Source organism: Styela clava, chromosome 1 (assembly GCF_964204865.1).
Source record: "Styela clava chromosome 1, kaStyClav1.hap1.2, whole genome shotgun sequence".
Taxonomy (NCBI): Eukaryota; Metazoa; Chordata; class Ascidiacea; order Stolidobranchia; family Styelidae; genus Styela; species Styela clava.
This window is the reverse complement of record NC_135250.1, coordinates 24,919,359-24,932,697: the sequence shown is the minus strand read 5'-3', so window position 1 is coordinate 24,932,697 and position 13,339 is coordinate 24,919,359. Positions and strand designations below refer to the sequence as shown.

The 13,339-nt window shown below is 33.5% G+C and overlaps 2 protein-coding genes across 2 annotated transcripts; both read left to right on the top strand.

The window, feature by feature from the left end:
* The first annotated feature begins 882 nt into the window (after positions 1–882).
* LOC144425116 (perlucin-like protein) lies at positions 883–2,273 on the top strand. Its single transcript, XM_078114465.1, has 3 exons — positions 883–1,075; positions 1,476–1,635; positions 2,138–2,273. The coding sequence occupies exons 1-3, from the start codon at positions 1,006–1,008 to the stop codon at positions 2,271–2,273; spliced, it is 366 nt and encodes a 121-aa protein (XP_077970591.1). The 5' UTR covers positions 883–1,005.
* A 3,929-nt stretch (positions 2,274–6,202) lies between these two features.
* On the top strand, positions 6,203–9,678 carry LOC120334900 (uncharacterized). Its single transcript, XM_078114444.1, has 6 exons — positions 6,203–6,323; positions 7,208–7,313; positions 7,782–7,904; positions 8,148–8,318; positions 8,471–8,541; positions 9,509–9,678. The coding sequence occupies exons 1-6, from the start codon at positions 6,203–6,205 to the stop codon at positions 9,676–9,678; spliced, it is 762 nt and encodes a 253-aa protein (XP_077970570.1).
* Positions 9,679–13,339: the final 3,661 nt, after the last annotated feature.

The window sequence follows — 13,339 nt, the reverse complement described above, 5'->3', positions numbered from 1 at the left end:
AATTTGTTAATACCCAACCTGTGTACAATAATGTGTGTTTCAAATACATGCCAAATCGACGTTTTATTACATGACAGGCGCGTAGAAGAAGTCACATATATTTATGTTCACAACCTTAATAGTGTAATAAAACGAGCAACATTGTTTTGTCAGTTCTTAGTAATTCTGCCTACGTATCCTAATGATTCATCATCAATGGCGTATTAACAAATAATCGCTGCCCCAGAATATGACTCTTGACGTCGACCAGGCTACAAGGAAATATAACAGCAATTATCAACGTATGTTAGTACCTATGAGTAGGTGCCATGAGTTTAATGTTACGTTAATTTGCGGGCAGACACAGGTCGACATCTTGAACCAGCTTTCGGAAATGTGAAAACGGTAACACGCAGATTAAAATTGATTAGTGACGTACGTGGTAGTGCTTCAAAGCTGCGGGGTTAAACGCTACCGATTTCAGCTAGAATTTATGAAAGGGAATTGAGATGAAAAATTGCAGATATGTCATTTTCTCGAAAATCGACATCACTTTTTCAATTATCTTTGGAATTGTAATCATGGTCGTGTCATGTTCTTATAGCTTATCTATCTCTATAATGTCATATTTTGTAATATATTTGTTATATATTTTATATATAAAAATGTTTTAAATCAGTGCATATATATATATTTTTTTTTTTCATCTCTTCTTCGCAGGCTGCTTCTAATGTTAAATTTGTGAGTATTTTCACGTATTCGTGTAAAAACAGGTGCGGCACACGGAAGCTCACTATAAAAGAGAACACCCTAATAAACCATTTTCAATGATTATTGCTTTTCTATACCAATATTCTATAACATATATTTAACACCATTTGGACAGCATAGTTTCAGCAATTACATAATTAGGAACTCAGACGGGGCTACGCATAGTAAACAGGAAAGTCCACTTCTTACATCTCCAAAAGCAATTCTGGTTAAGCTATTTATGCATTTGAATGGAAATATTGAAATGCAGAGAAAATGAACGCGTTCGGAATATCATCACTCTGTATTATTGTGACAATAATACTTGGAGTCACAAACGCACAAAGTAAGATTTTTTTTTCAATATAGTAATGACATTGTACGTTGAAATAGATATGTCTTCTTAACGTCTTATGTAACGCGCATGGCAATATATGTATAGTCGGATCATATTGTGATATTGATCAACAGCGCAATAAATGAGATACCATAATTATTTTACAGATATGAAGTAAAAGAACAATAATTTTTTTGGCTAGACAAACTAATTTTCTTACAAAAAATTATTAAGAAAAATTGCGATTCTGCTGTTTTCCATCGATAATTCATAATATTATTTCACTATTCTTAAGTAACATCAATAAATAGCATGTTTGCGTTTTTGCAAATGCATGGCCGATAGACTGGACTGGTATTTCTTTAATTACAATGTTGCAAACTGTTATTCTCGAATTGTTTCTATATAGTTCAATGGACAACAAAATGTGTGGATCAGTATGAACTGACTTTTTTCAACGATTCCAGAAAAAATTACGAAGGAGCAAAAGATGCCTGCGAATCACTTGGAGGATACTTGGCAAAAGTTGATAATCAAAAAATGACTGACGTCATCAATGCAACTTTTGAGTGAGTTTATAAATTTAGTATTGGGTGCAAGCCAAGTCCAATAACTTGGTTTTTGAATCAATTCCGAGCTACTACACTCCCATTGCACAAGTCAAGTTCATCTCCATCTCCATTTGTTGCCGAAACATTCTATCGAATTTCGATTTCCCCAATACAATATTAATGGTGTGTTAGCTTGTTCTTCAAAAAATTGTCTGCTATTCCAAAGACTTTCTCCGAGTCTCATGGCAATTCTTATTAGTGTTTAGATTAGCATTTGGTCTAGTGTTCGAGTCATCTCGTTTAGGTGAGTTGAGTCATCTCGGGATTACAAAAACAGTGACTCGAGTTTTCCCAGCACTGAGTATATTTGTATAAATAAATTACACGCCTAACCAAAATAGGCAAGGTATCTATCGTACTGATTGAATTGCTTAATATCGTTTGTTGGGGAGTTTGTTGAGACAGTTAGGCTATTATGTATCTCATTGGATTAAAATTTATTTTCGTTTTAAAATTCCAGACTCGTTAAATCTATTAATTCATACTTCATTGGAGGTAACGACATAGCTAGAGAAGGAGATTGGAAATGGCAAGATGGTAGTGATGTGATCATGAGAGGAAGAGTTGGATATCAAAACTGGTTAGATCTGAAATAATAATAAATTAACCATTATGTGTTTTCTATCTTATCCAATATAAATACCTTAAAATTTAGAGTTTTCAAAGATAACGTCCAGCTCAATTTCATACACATTAAATACAATTTAAATGTACAGAAAATCTGAGTAGTGAACTTACAAGTTTATTGATAAATACATTTATTGAAGGAAACACGGCCAGCCGAACGACTATGGTGGAGATGGGGAAGATTGCTTGTTGATCGGAAGAGACACTTATCAATGGGTTGACAGCTCCTGCCATGAACAATTATTTTACATTTGTCAATCAGGTTATTTTTCAATATTTTCTAATGTAAGCCATGCAAAAAACTACGATAAATTGCGTCAAAGCGATACAAAAATAGCGTTGTTTCAGGTATCAGCTCAGATTTATCAGGTATTGCCGTAGAAGAAGGTCAATTCCATTTTCAGAAATTATTCCCAAAATTAAAAGCAACATTTCAATACACGACAATTTTGAGATAACCAGGGTCGCAAAAGGTCCGCTTTTCAAAGTCGTAATTCTTGTTGTTTTTAAATGTTACTTTGATTTAATTTCTTTTAAATATATCCTCTAATCCAGGGCAGGGCAATTATTTTTGCTATCGGGCCACATTGGATATTCAAAATGCAGTGGCGCGCCGGATTAAGTGAAGCCAATTGTGCGTTTTTAATGCATTTCATTACACATTTAAATAAAACAAAGTACTATTGTACTCCGTTATTTTTATTCAAAGCACAGTTATAAAAACTAGTTTAAAACATAAATATCGCGATTTCGAGACAATACATAGGATCAGAGTAACATTACGCTTTCAAAACAATGCCGAATTTTATCATTAATGCTAAAGAGTGAGTAACTATGCGGAATTAAGACCATGCCTTCGATGACCAAACATTCGTGATTCATATAACTTTGTTGTCACCATAGCATTTTTAACGTAAACAGGGGTCGCGGAAAATTTTATTGCATTGGAAGGCGTTGCGAGCTTAAAAGTTTGGAATGCACGGCTCTAAAATACAACGTCTATCTGCGTATATAAAAGTGTGAAATAAACTGCCGGATTATACTTAATATTGATACCTATTTTTGCGATACGGGTATATTGCATTGATATGGGCACATTAAAATGTCTTTGTTGTTTTGAACCTAACCCGCATGCTTTGGCAAAATATAACCATTACTACTCTTAAATACCACCGCATGCCGCGGATAAAAAAAATGTGAGATGAAGTGCCAGATTACTTTTATTCGTGTTTTGCGATTTCGTGAAATCAACAAATGTGATTTGTTCTTGCAACAATGACTTGGCTTTATTTTACAGATTTCATCAATAGAAAAATCCATACGTCTGCGATAAAACCACACCGAGTAAAATTCAATTTAGTACCAGGAAAATCGGTTGAATTTATTTACTTTGTGCCATGGGCACCAGAAATTTTTCAGTTTCCAATTTCTACAACAGCGTTTTTAATCTGTCGCAAACCTTCTAAATCAATCTTGTTTCTGTCCAGTTTTTAGTATTTTATATTGCCGCTCTGAAATCTCGATTGAGGTTGCTTGCAGATGCACTCGTTTATCTTTAGCATTATTATATCATGACTCGTTTTTCTCAATGGTTTCATAGTTCCGTATGCAAGACATATATATATGTTGAAGATAATTTGTGATTTGAGTAGAATAATCACCGACGTAAAGGTGTTTACGGTCCAAATACCATCTCGAGCTGACGAAAACAATCGGTCATTTAAAAAAAATTAGTCGAATGGTATTGCTGACTTTTTCATTATAAATAGAGGCAACTTAACATGATAAGTTCACTTGGTTCACTCAGGTATTTGAGCATCAAATATAGATAAAATTAGGATTAGGAATTGAGAATATAGAATTATAATTGGAATTATCCGAAAATTATTTGATATCATTTAGATTACTTGCTACGTTGTGCAAAAAAATGTCCTGTGTCACGTCCAGTAGTACGTTAACTACAAAGCGAGCAAACGTATCTGACAAAGCCCCACGGGCCCCGAATCAGCTATTACTATCTTGTGTTTTTGCACAAATGACTCACTAAAAATTATCTAATGCAGAGCATTCAACACCGGAAATCGGCATTGATGATGGCCCGTCACACCACGAAAAAATATGTCGAGTAAAGAATTGCGGGAACTCAACTGCAGAATGGTATAAGGAATCCTCTTATGAACAAGTTACAACAGATTTTAAAAAAAATGGAATTTATCAGAAAATAGATGGTAGTTCCTCCACGCTACACTTTGGCAACGCAACAATTTTGGACATAGGGAAATACTATTGTCGTGCTCATAATTCAAGCAAGGAATTTTTCGACTTCAAAAGTAATTGTTTATATTTCTTAACATTAAATTCAAAAACTTAGAGCCATTAATCTTTGGTGATGTTCTTTGATCAAATTTTCGTTCAAATATTTAGAATTGCATTTGCGACAACAGGCTCATAACCAGTTGAACCAACCCATTTGCCACAAATTTTACTAGTAAAAAATATTTTACTAGTAACAGAGCTAATCTATACCGAATTGTATTTGTCAAAAAGGTTCCAATACTAGTCCAGAATTGGTTATCGCAGTCAATTTGAGTGAAAAATTGGATAACTAATGTATATCAAACACTTCTAATATTTGCGCCTTCATCACAGTTGATGGAAATCCAACGATTACATCAATCACAAATTCATCATGTAGCCGAAGTTTGTTCGTTAACTGGAATCCAAGCAGATATGCAGTTGGCTTTCGACACAAGTAACTATCCTATTTATTCTTCTTATTAAAACAGGGTATTTTACAAAGTTGGTTAAAAGTTTATTTTATAAATTTTTCAAAAAGGTGAATATTTTTAAGTCACCTATTAGACAAACGCCCTGAAACATGAGCATTCATTCATAAATTTTTACTTTCGCGTACCAGTCGAAGCTCACGTCTATGTCGAAGTACCCGTACTGATTTGGAGAGCGTTCTTGTCTGGGCGAAGATTCGCTAAGAAAATATTTTTATTTCATTTCAGAATTACAGCAAATAATTATATTACCAAAGAAGAAAGTTTTTCAACATTCATTATTCCTACATCAAACCCATCGGTGATCAGTGAGATTTCAGGATTAAAGGCAACTACTGAATATAATGTAACGGTGAGTCGGTATTGTGATACTGGTATTATTTTTCACCAGAACTCTTAATCGAGATATCACGTCCAGAATATATAAACAGGAAGTATATCGAAACGTTATTTCCGGCAAAATGTTTATATCAGTATACACAAAAGTATAGCGTGTAGTAATATGTCGCATTGTCTGCAATTTTATTCCAAAATTAGGCCATTCGAAATTTTCAAGAGTTGCTATGCATATATACAGACACACAAGTCGAATACATGTAAAAATATGTGACAAGCCACATTTTGGACTTTTCCCAAAAAGAATTCCTCTCTTCAATACTCATATATTCATGTATATTATATATCAGATCAAAGTTTGTGTGTCAGACGATGAATGCCGCTCAACTTATTCAGCTACTACAACTGCAAAAACAGATGGAAAAACACAACCCGTGGCGTCTGCATCTCTATCGACCAACTGTTCTATACAATTGATTTGGAAAAACAATAACCAACCAGTAAACGTTGCCGGTTTGAAAGTAAGAGACAGGTTTGAAAATAGAGAAATGAGGACATTGAAGTAGACATGACCCAATCATTTTTCTATTTTTTCAGTCTCTCAGATTCATAGTTTGAATAACTTAAGTTGGCTCAAATGAAAACTAAATTGCAAATGCTTGGAATATCTTTCTCTATTGAATATTAACTGTTAATTCCAGGTCACGAGATATTGCACTACAATTGCAACACGATCGAATGTAATCTCTCTCCATATGGACTCATTCAACATATCAATGCCGCGTACATTTACCCCGGTACCCAACAGAAAATGCACAGTATCAATACAAGTTATCGGATGTGCGGGACTGAGCGAGGCAGTGAATGCAAAAGGATATTGTGTCGGAAAACCAGCAGGTTTTAATTATTTTATCAACTGTACGCAGAAATTCAGGAATAGATAACTCTTTCAAAGTATAGAAATCTTTGCTCATAAATGCAGATTGAATGGGACGTAGACGTCAAGCCACAGAAGCTCAATTTCTTTTTTACATGCAACTTATCCTTACAGATTTATATCAGTAAATTTATTATTACATTCTTGTTACAACACTGTAAGTTGGCTATTACCTGCCCGCCAACACCCAACATAGATATAATCAAAGAAAACAGATCAGAGAATCCGTGGTGAGGAAATAATGAGATATACCTGATAAACTTTTTAGTAAGCACTTGTGTAAGAAGTCTTCAATGTGTTTTATTACAACGTAGTGATATTTTTAAGCTATATAATTTTGGATCCGATTCGAAACTATATAAGCTCGTGTTATCAATCAATGTTTAGATATGGTAACGGTATACTTACTTGACTTCGATCGTTATTATTTCAAAGCGACAGATCAATATTTTTACGCCGCAATTTGATGTCAATTTATGAGTTATAATAATATTTTATTCCATACAAGCCACAGTTATTGTTAAAAGGAAATCTCATATACAGATCTGTTGTTCATCATGAATAAAACCAACAGAATTTGAGTTATTATTGTACCAACCTCTGCGTATGACTATTCACTGTCATTACGAAAAAATACCCAAATACTGGTCACAGTCTACAAAAGAATCGAAAATACTTGTATAAAATAAAATCTCGTCTACATACTATCATATTACAGAATGAGAAAACTAAATTGTTTAGAATCTTTTGTATTACGCCATGAAAAACTAGTTCGCATAAATTGATTAATTATTTTTACTGTTCATATATTTGAGGATGGCCTTTCCATTTTTTTCTTCTGCAGCACCGGATGCAATAGCAAAACCAATCGCTTTCTTTGATGTCACCGACATTAACGGGATTCGCAAAATAACCGTGACTAAACCCGATGACAGCAACGGTTTACTAAGGTTTGTATTGTGAGAATACAACTACTAATTGTACTACTTAAAATAAATGTATAGCCATACCGACCTATGGATTGATTTGCTAAATTCAAATTGCTGTTGTTCTCTTGTCTTCTGAAGTAACCTATCAAGTTATCAACCAATTTTTCAAAACAAAATAAAATATAAAAAAAACTAATTATAGGCTATTAATTTTAGTTTATCTGTAATTTCATCTGAGTCATAAGATGCCCAGTATTATTTATCAGTTCCCATCAGCGGCACTTGTTTTAATATTTTTACTAAAATTCATAATTTAATTTTGAACACTTAAGCCATTTGTTTGCAATGGTAAAGTATGGGGAAATTTTTAGGGAATCAAGGCACAGGGAAACGTCCAATATATTAGTCATTTGATCTTCATGCCAGTATATTTTTGCATAATTGCATTGCCCTCGTTGTTCATTTTGAAAATATGTTCATTCCATTCAGCTGTTTATTTATCATCGTAAATGATAAATCTTCTGGTGAAAACACACATTTCAGGATGGAGAATTTGATCAAAGCACAGAGCTCAACAACAGAATATATCGCCGTAGCGTTGCCAGTTTACAGGTTTGCTGTAAAAGTAACGCAAATAATTTTTGATATGACTGTTATTATATGATAACCATGGACGACAATAATCAAATAAGTTTACAGATTGAAATTTGCTGATGACTTACAGACGGGAATATTCGTAAAATGAAACATCAATTACATGAAACAGTTTCACATGTAACAGACCCAGTTTCTTCTAAATTATTACTTCTAACTTCTAGCAACTTCTTCCTTTTTACCATTCCACCATCATGGCAGATTTACTGGCGATAGGAAAGTCGTCAATCTTGGCGATAGTTCGGGTGCATCTTGTAACGTCACTCAAACAATCGATGCCCTGTCCAAGAAACGAAGGCGGCGGAGAAATGTCGGAGAGAATGCAATATTTGTAGGACAAAATCGGAAACTTAACAAAGAAAAATCTTACAGGTGTGCTAGTGTTTTAATCGACGATACAAGAGTCAAAATATTAATGTTTGGTGCGAGATGTACATAACCAACGCGCTGCTCTAAAATCTATTTTTTATCTCAAACCGTATTTAATAAGGTTTTTTCAATCAATGTTACTTTTCTTTCTGTAGTGTATTCATCGTGTCAACCACGCCTTGTGAAAATGAAATTTGCTTGCGAACGAGTCCGTCAATACTGTTGAGTGAGTAACTTTTATAATTTCTTTTTTATTTTCAAAACATGGTCACAAGCCTTTTTTAAGGGTAGAAACAGTACAAATATAATAGATTCCAGGATACGGCAGCAACAAATAAAACATATATAAGTTTATCCTTTGCTTGAATAGGGGATACCTGCGGACACGAGACCTGAAACAAATCAGGTTATGAAAGCAACGAGCGTAGGATACGTGTATTCATTTCAACCAGAACCAAATCGTAACTAATCAGCACCTATAAAAATAATTAATTGCTTTTGACCTGTCAAAGGTTCTTATGTAGGAAATCCAACAGGTATAAATTTAATTCAATTATCATAATCCCAAATATTTACTTTTGCTCTACTCAATTGGATGTAATCATGAGAATTCACTCCCTCATACGGAATTCATGGAGAGTGGTTGGTGCATTATCTTAATTAAATTGTAAATATTTCGCAAATTAGTTTTTAATGATTGCTTGTACAGCGCAAAAAAGGGTGAAATACCATAAAAAGCCTATATATATATATATATATAGCCGATATTAGTGAACCGTGTTTACTTTGTTGATGTATTATTTCGGCTGAAACCTGAATTAGTATTAAGTTTAAGGAAATATTTTATTTAAAGGAAATGTAATTAGATACTAACAGATTATGTTTCGATAACTATATAATATTCCAATCGAAAATTCATGACAATGAACTATGACTTTAGCAGACAACAGTTCATTTCCTTCAAATAAATCATGAAATTTGAGAAACACTTACTGGAATATTTATTGTTTAGGAAAGTTTTCTTTCGATTTAGGGATAATGTTATTCAACTTTCCCATTTTAAAATGCATGGTGATTTTGTCATTTCCTCAATAAGCATCCAGTTGTGCTTGTTCCGGACCCAAAACTTTCAATGCAGTTACGAAATCTGTAATATTCAAGTTTTTGTTAAGGTTATATAATTTTCAAAAAAGAAATCGTTCGAGTTCAACATCGTCAGTTTTGTGATTGGTTTTCTTATTCCATTGGTGTTCTACGTAGTCTTTGTCTTAGTCATATACAAACTGATCAAGAAGATAAAGAAGTTGAAGAAAATTGCAGAAGCGAAAGAGCACAATTACGAAACTATACAAGAAAAAGGTAGTGAGAACCGAAAAATCTCCCTTTCAAGCGTAAAATATTGATCAATCATTGAAATATTTTGAACATTTAACAAGTACATATGACATTCACCAGCTTCCTTTTATCATCAATGGAAAAATATCTGAACATGATGTTAGGCAAATTTGAAAGAACCCGAATATTGCCTTCTCATGAGTCATTCTCATCTCGGATTACTAAAATATGACAAAGACTGGTCTAGTATTTTTTGCATCGTGAAGCCATAGAAAATTTATATTTTGCAGTATTTTGTCATTTGCTCTTAAGTTACGTGAAATCAAAGTGAAATCATCACTTTGAGATATATGTTCGTCAATATTTAAAATTAAATTGATATTTCTGCTATAGTTGTTGAACAAACTTTTTTTCAATTAATCAGCAACTTTCTCCAACGACCCAGTTTCCCAACCATCATATTCGAACGTGCTACAAGAAACTGCCGGTTACAAAAAAGCTCTAGGTGCGACAACTAAGCAAACACAAGTGGAATCAGCTTACGAAACTTACAACATCTAATGAACTTCAGCTATGAAGTATGTACTCGAACATCATAAAATGGAAGAAAACATGTTGGTGTCGATCGACATTTCTATGTTACACTCGGACCAAGAATTTATTGGTCTCTATTTACTTGCTCACTCAGAGTGTATTGAACTCCTTATACTATGCCGTGAACACGTGTTGTCTTACAATATTATAAATGACTTATTTAGTTCTGGTAATTCTGTACATTCCATTATACTGCAATAAAGAAAATCCATAAGCGTCAGTTAAATTTTCAGTTTACCAATTTTTTATTGATGGTTGTAACTTCTACCCCAAAAACTTATTTGTGTTTTATTGTATTCCCGTATCTAATTGTAAGAAAATATTCCTAAAAGTTAACTACATATGGAATGTGAGTATAATCAGCGCTGCGCTTCATCCTAGTGCTGGTGTGTCTGTCCAAATTTCACAAACCGTCAATAGCTGACACTAGAGAAGCTCAAACTACTTGATCATGTAAGTGGGCCTTAAAATGTACCTCGGGAGTATAAATGTTAAATAGGAAATGCGTTCGGCTCTCACAATTCACACCAAGGTTTAATGACAATTGTAAAAATAAGCAAGTACACCCATCAATTTAAATGTGATTTCACTAACTTCCGTCAAGTTTTGTTTGTGCATGTAAATGAAACTTATTGTCAAAAAGGTTTTTCATTGAAAGGTATTAAGACGTTTTTTATGGGGAGTCGCAATTTGAGAAAATTTTTTGGAGAGCGTCAAAATACGAAAGAAGTTTTAGAACCGCTGGTGTACATAATAAAGAATAAACATGAAAAAGATGAAGATATAAAAAAAATTGTTTTAACTTTCAACTTCTTGTTACGACATGAAACTTTAATTTCTAATATTCTATAGTATTTATACACATATATGTGATTAAAATTGAAGGTATTTTCAAAGTTTGAGTGTTTGACATATTTTTTGTTATTTTTACTTGTTTAATTTGTTTACTATATAAGGATGGGAATCATAGTGTAAGTGATCATTTAATCAAATGATTTCTTTACTTTTCTTCAATGTATCGCGTATTTGTATTTTTTTTTTTGTAATCTCTGTCACGAACGTATGAACGAATTCGTTCTAAAAATCTAACAGTATAAATAAATGAACAATATAACATTTCCATGCAAATATGCTCTAAGCGAAAACAATTAAGCGTAGAAACAGCAATAGCCATTCAGACACGCTTAGAGCATGTTACATCTTAGGCTGGCGACAGAGATGTCAGCAAATAGCTGTTTCAAGGCGAACTTCAATACCTCACATTATTTACCACACAGATATCTTATCTAGCTTGCTAGCCGTGTCGCCTGTTTCAAATTATTTTTTAAATTTGCAGCTAGGGTTTATTTAAGTAGATAATTCTACTTTATTAACATTTTGACGAGGCAGATTAGAAAGGGGTTTCACAGCAATGTGTAATTCGTAAGATTCCGTGTTCCGTCTGTTGTCGAGGTGAATGAGATAAAACGTAGCTGGAGATGCGATTCATCTTATGAATGATTTTTTTAATGCGAAATCGCTGACGTTACAAATGTAGTCAATTTCTTGCGTGTAAAACTATATAAGTGTATTTTATATATTTTTGTTCAAATGTGATTTCTAGAATGCTTGAATCATTTTATTAAGATTTCAATAAGTTATTTTTTCAACCGTCATTCAAATGCGTCAAATCAAGTATCCTAACACCGACCGAGTCTGTCCACAAAACGGCGAAAGTCACGTTGTGGTGTCATATACCCATGTACCCATGAGTTGAGGCCCCGCTTTGAAGTCACAAAAATGTGGTAACCCTAGCCATAACATTAGTTAATTTAGTGACATTAGTGATGTAACTATATGCCAAAAGAATTTTCTGACGAAACAACACCAGATGCGATTTTTTGATACTCTGCCAATGCGACGCGGGCCACAGATAATGAAGCTACAGGCCACAAGTGGTCCGCGGCCTGTATTTGGACCACTCTGCACTATACATACATCAAGACTTTTATTTACTGTTTTATATCAAATTTTCAAGATCGCTGGCAAAGATAAATTAATTCACAATATCAAAATGTGATCACGTTCGCCATAAATTTGAATTTGGTTCAAGAGTTCATTGCTGCTATAATGCATTGTCCAACCCTATTTGATTTACCAGCCATGATAGCTTATTGCCCTTCTTATATTTCAATTATTTCCTATGCTTTCGCTACAAAAGTAATAACGCCTTTCGTCCAAGCTTGAGTTAATAATAAGACTGTTATCATATCCGTTTCGGCAATATTTTGAATTATTCATATATGCAATATATTAATTATAATCTTAATAATAATAAAAAATGCACGAATATATCTACAAGAAGTTCAACTGTCAAAAAAGTGTTTTTATGAATTATAATGAAACAAAACAACAACAACGTTGGTCAAAATTGTGGCGACTTTTTCAATATTCGAGTACGGACAATTAGCCCATTAGTTGCGGAGAAAGGCAAAAATTTTGGCAAAACATTTCATATTTCATATGATGAATCTATTTCCACTTTGTGTTCAAAAATACTATAACCAATTATTGCACGGGGAAAAATATTCGGTAGCACAAATTTGTTAATACAAACCCTGTATGTGCATTTTCAATGCATGCCTAAGCGACGTTTCACTACATGATGGGCGCGTGGGAAAGTCACATAGCTTAACCTTACCGGAGTCATAGAAAGAGCAACATTCTTTTGGTATTTTTAGTAATCCTGCCTACGTATCCTGAGCATCATCAATGGTGTGAAAATACATGAGCCAGCCTGACTATTACTTCTGACCGGGCTAAAGAAAGTTGGTATTGTCTTGCAACATATGATAGCGCCAATTAGTAGGTATCATAAGTTTAATGTTACGTTGATGTGCTGGCATCCTGAACAAAGTTATGTGCGCATAATAAAAGTGAAATGTGAAAGCGGTTGCAGGTATAGTTGATTCGTGAACTGCGTAATAATGCTTCAAAGCAACGGGGTTGAACGATACCTATTACTGTAAGAACTTATAAAAGTGAATTGAGATGAAAAATTGCAGATATGTCATTTTCTTCAATTTCGATATCACTTTATCAATTATCTTTTGAAT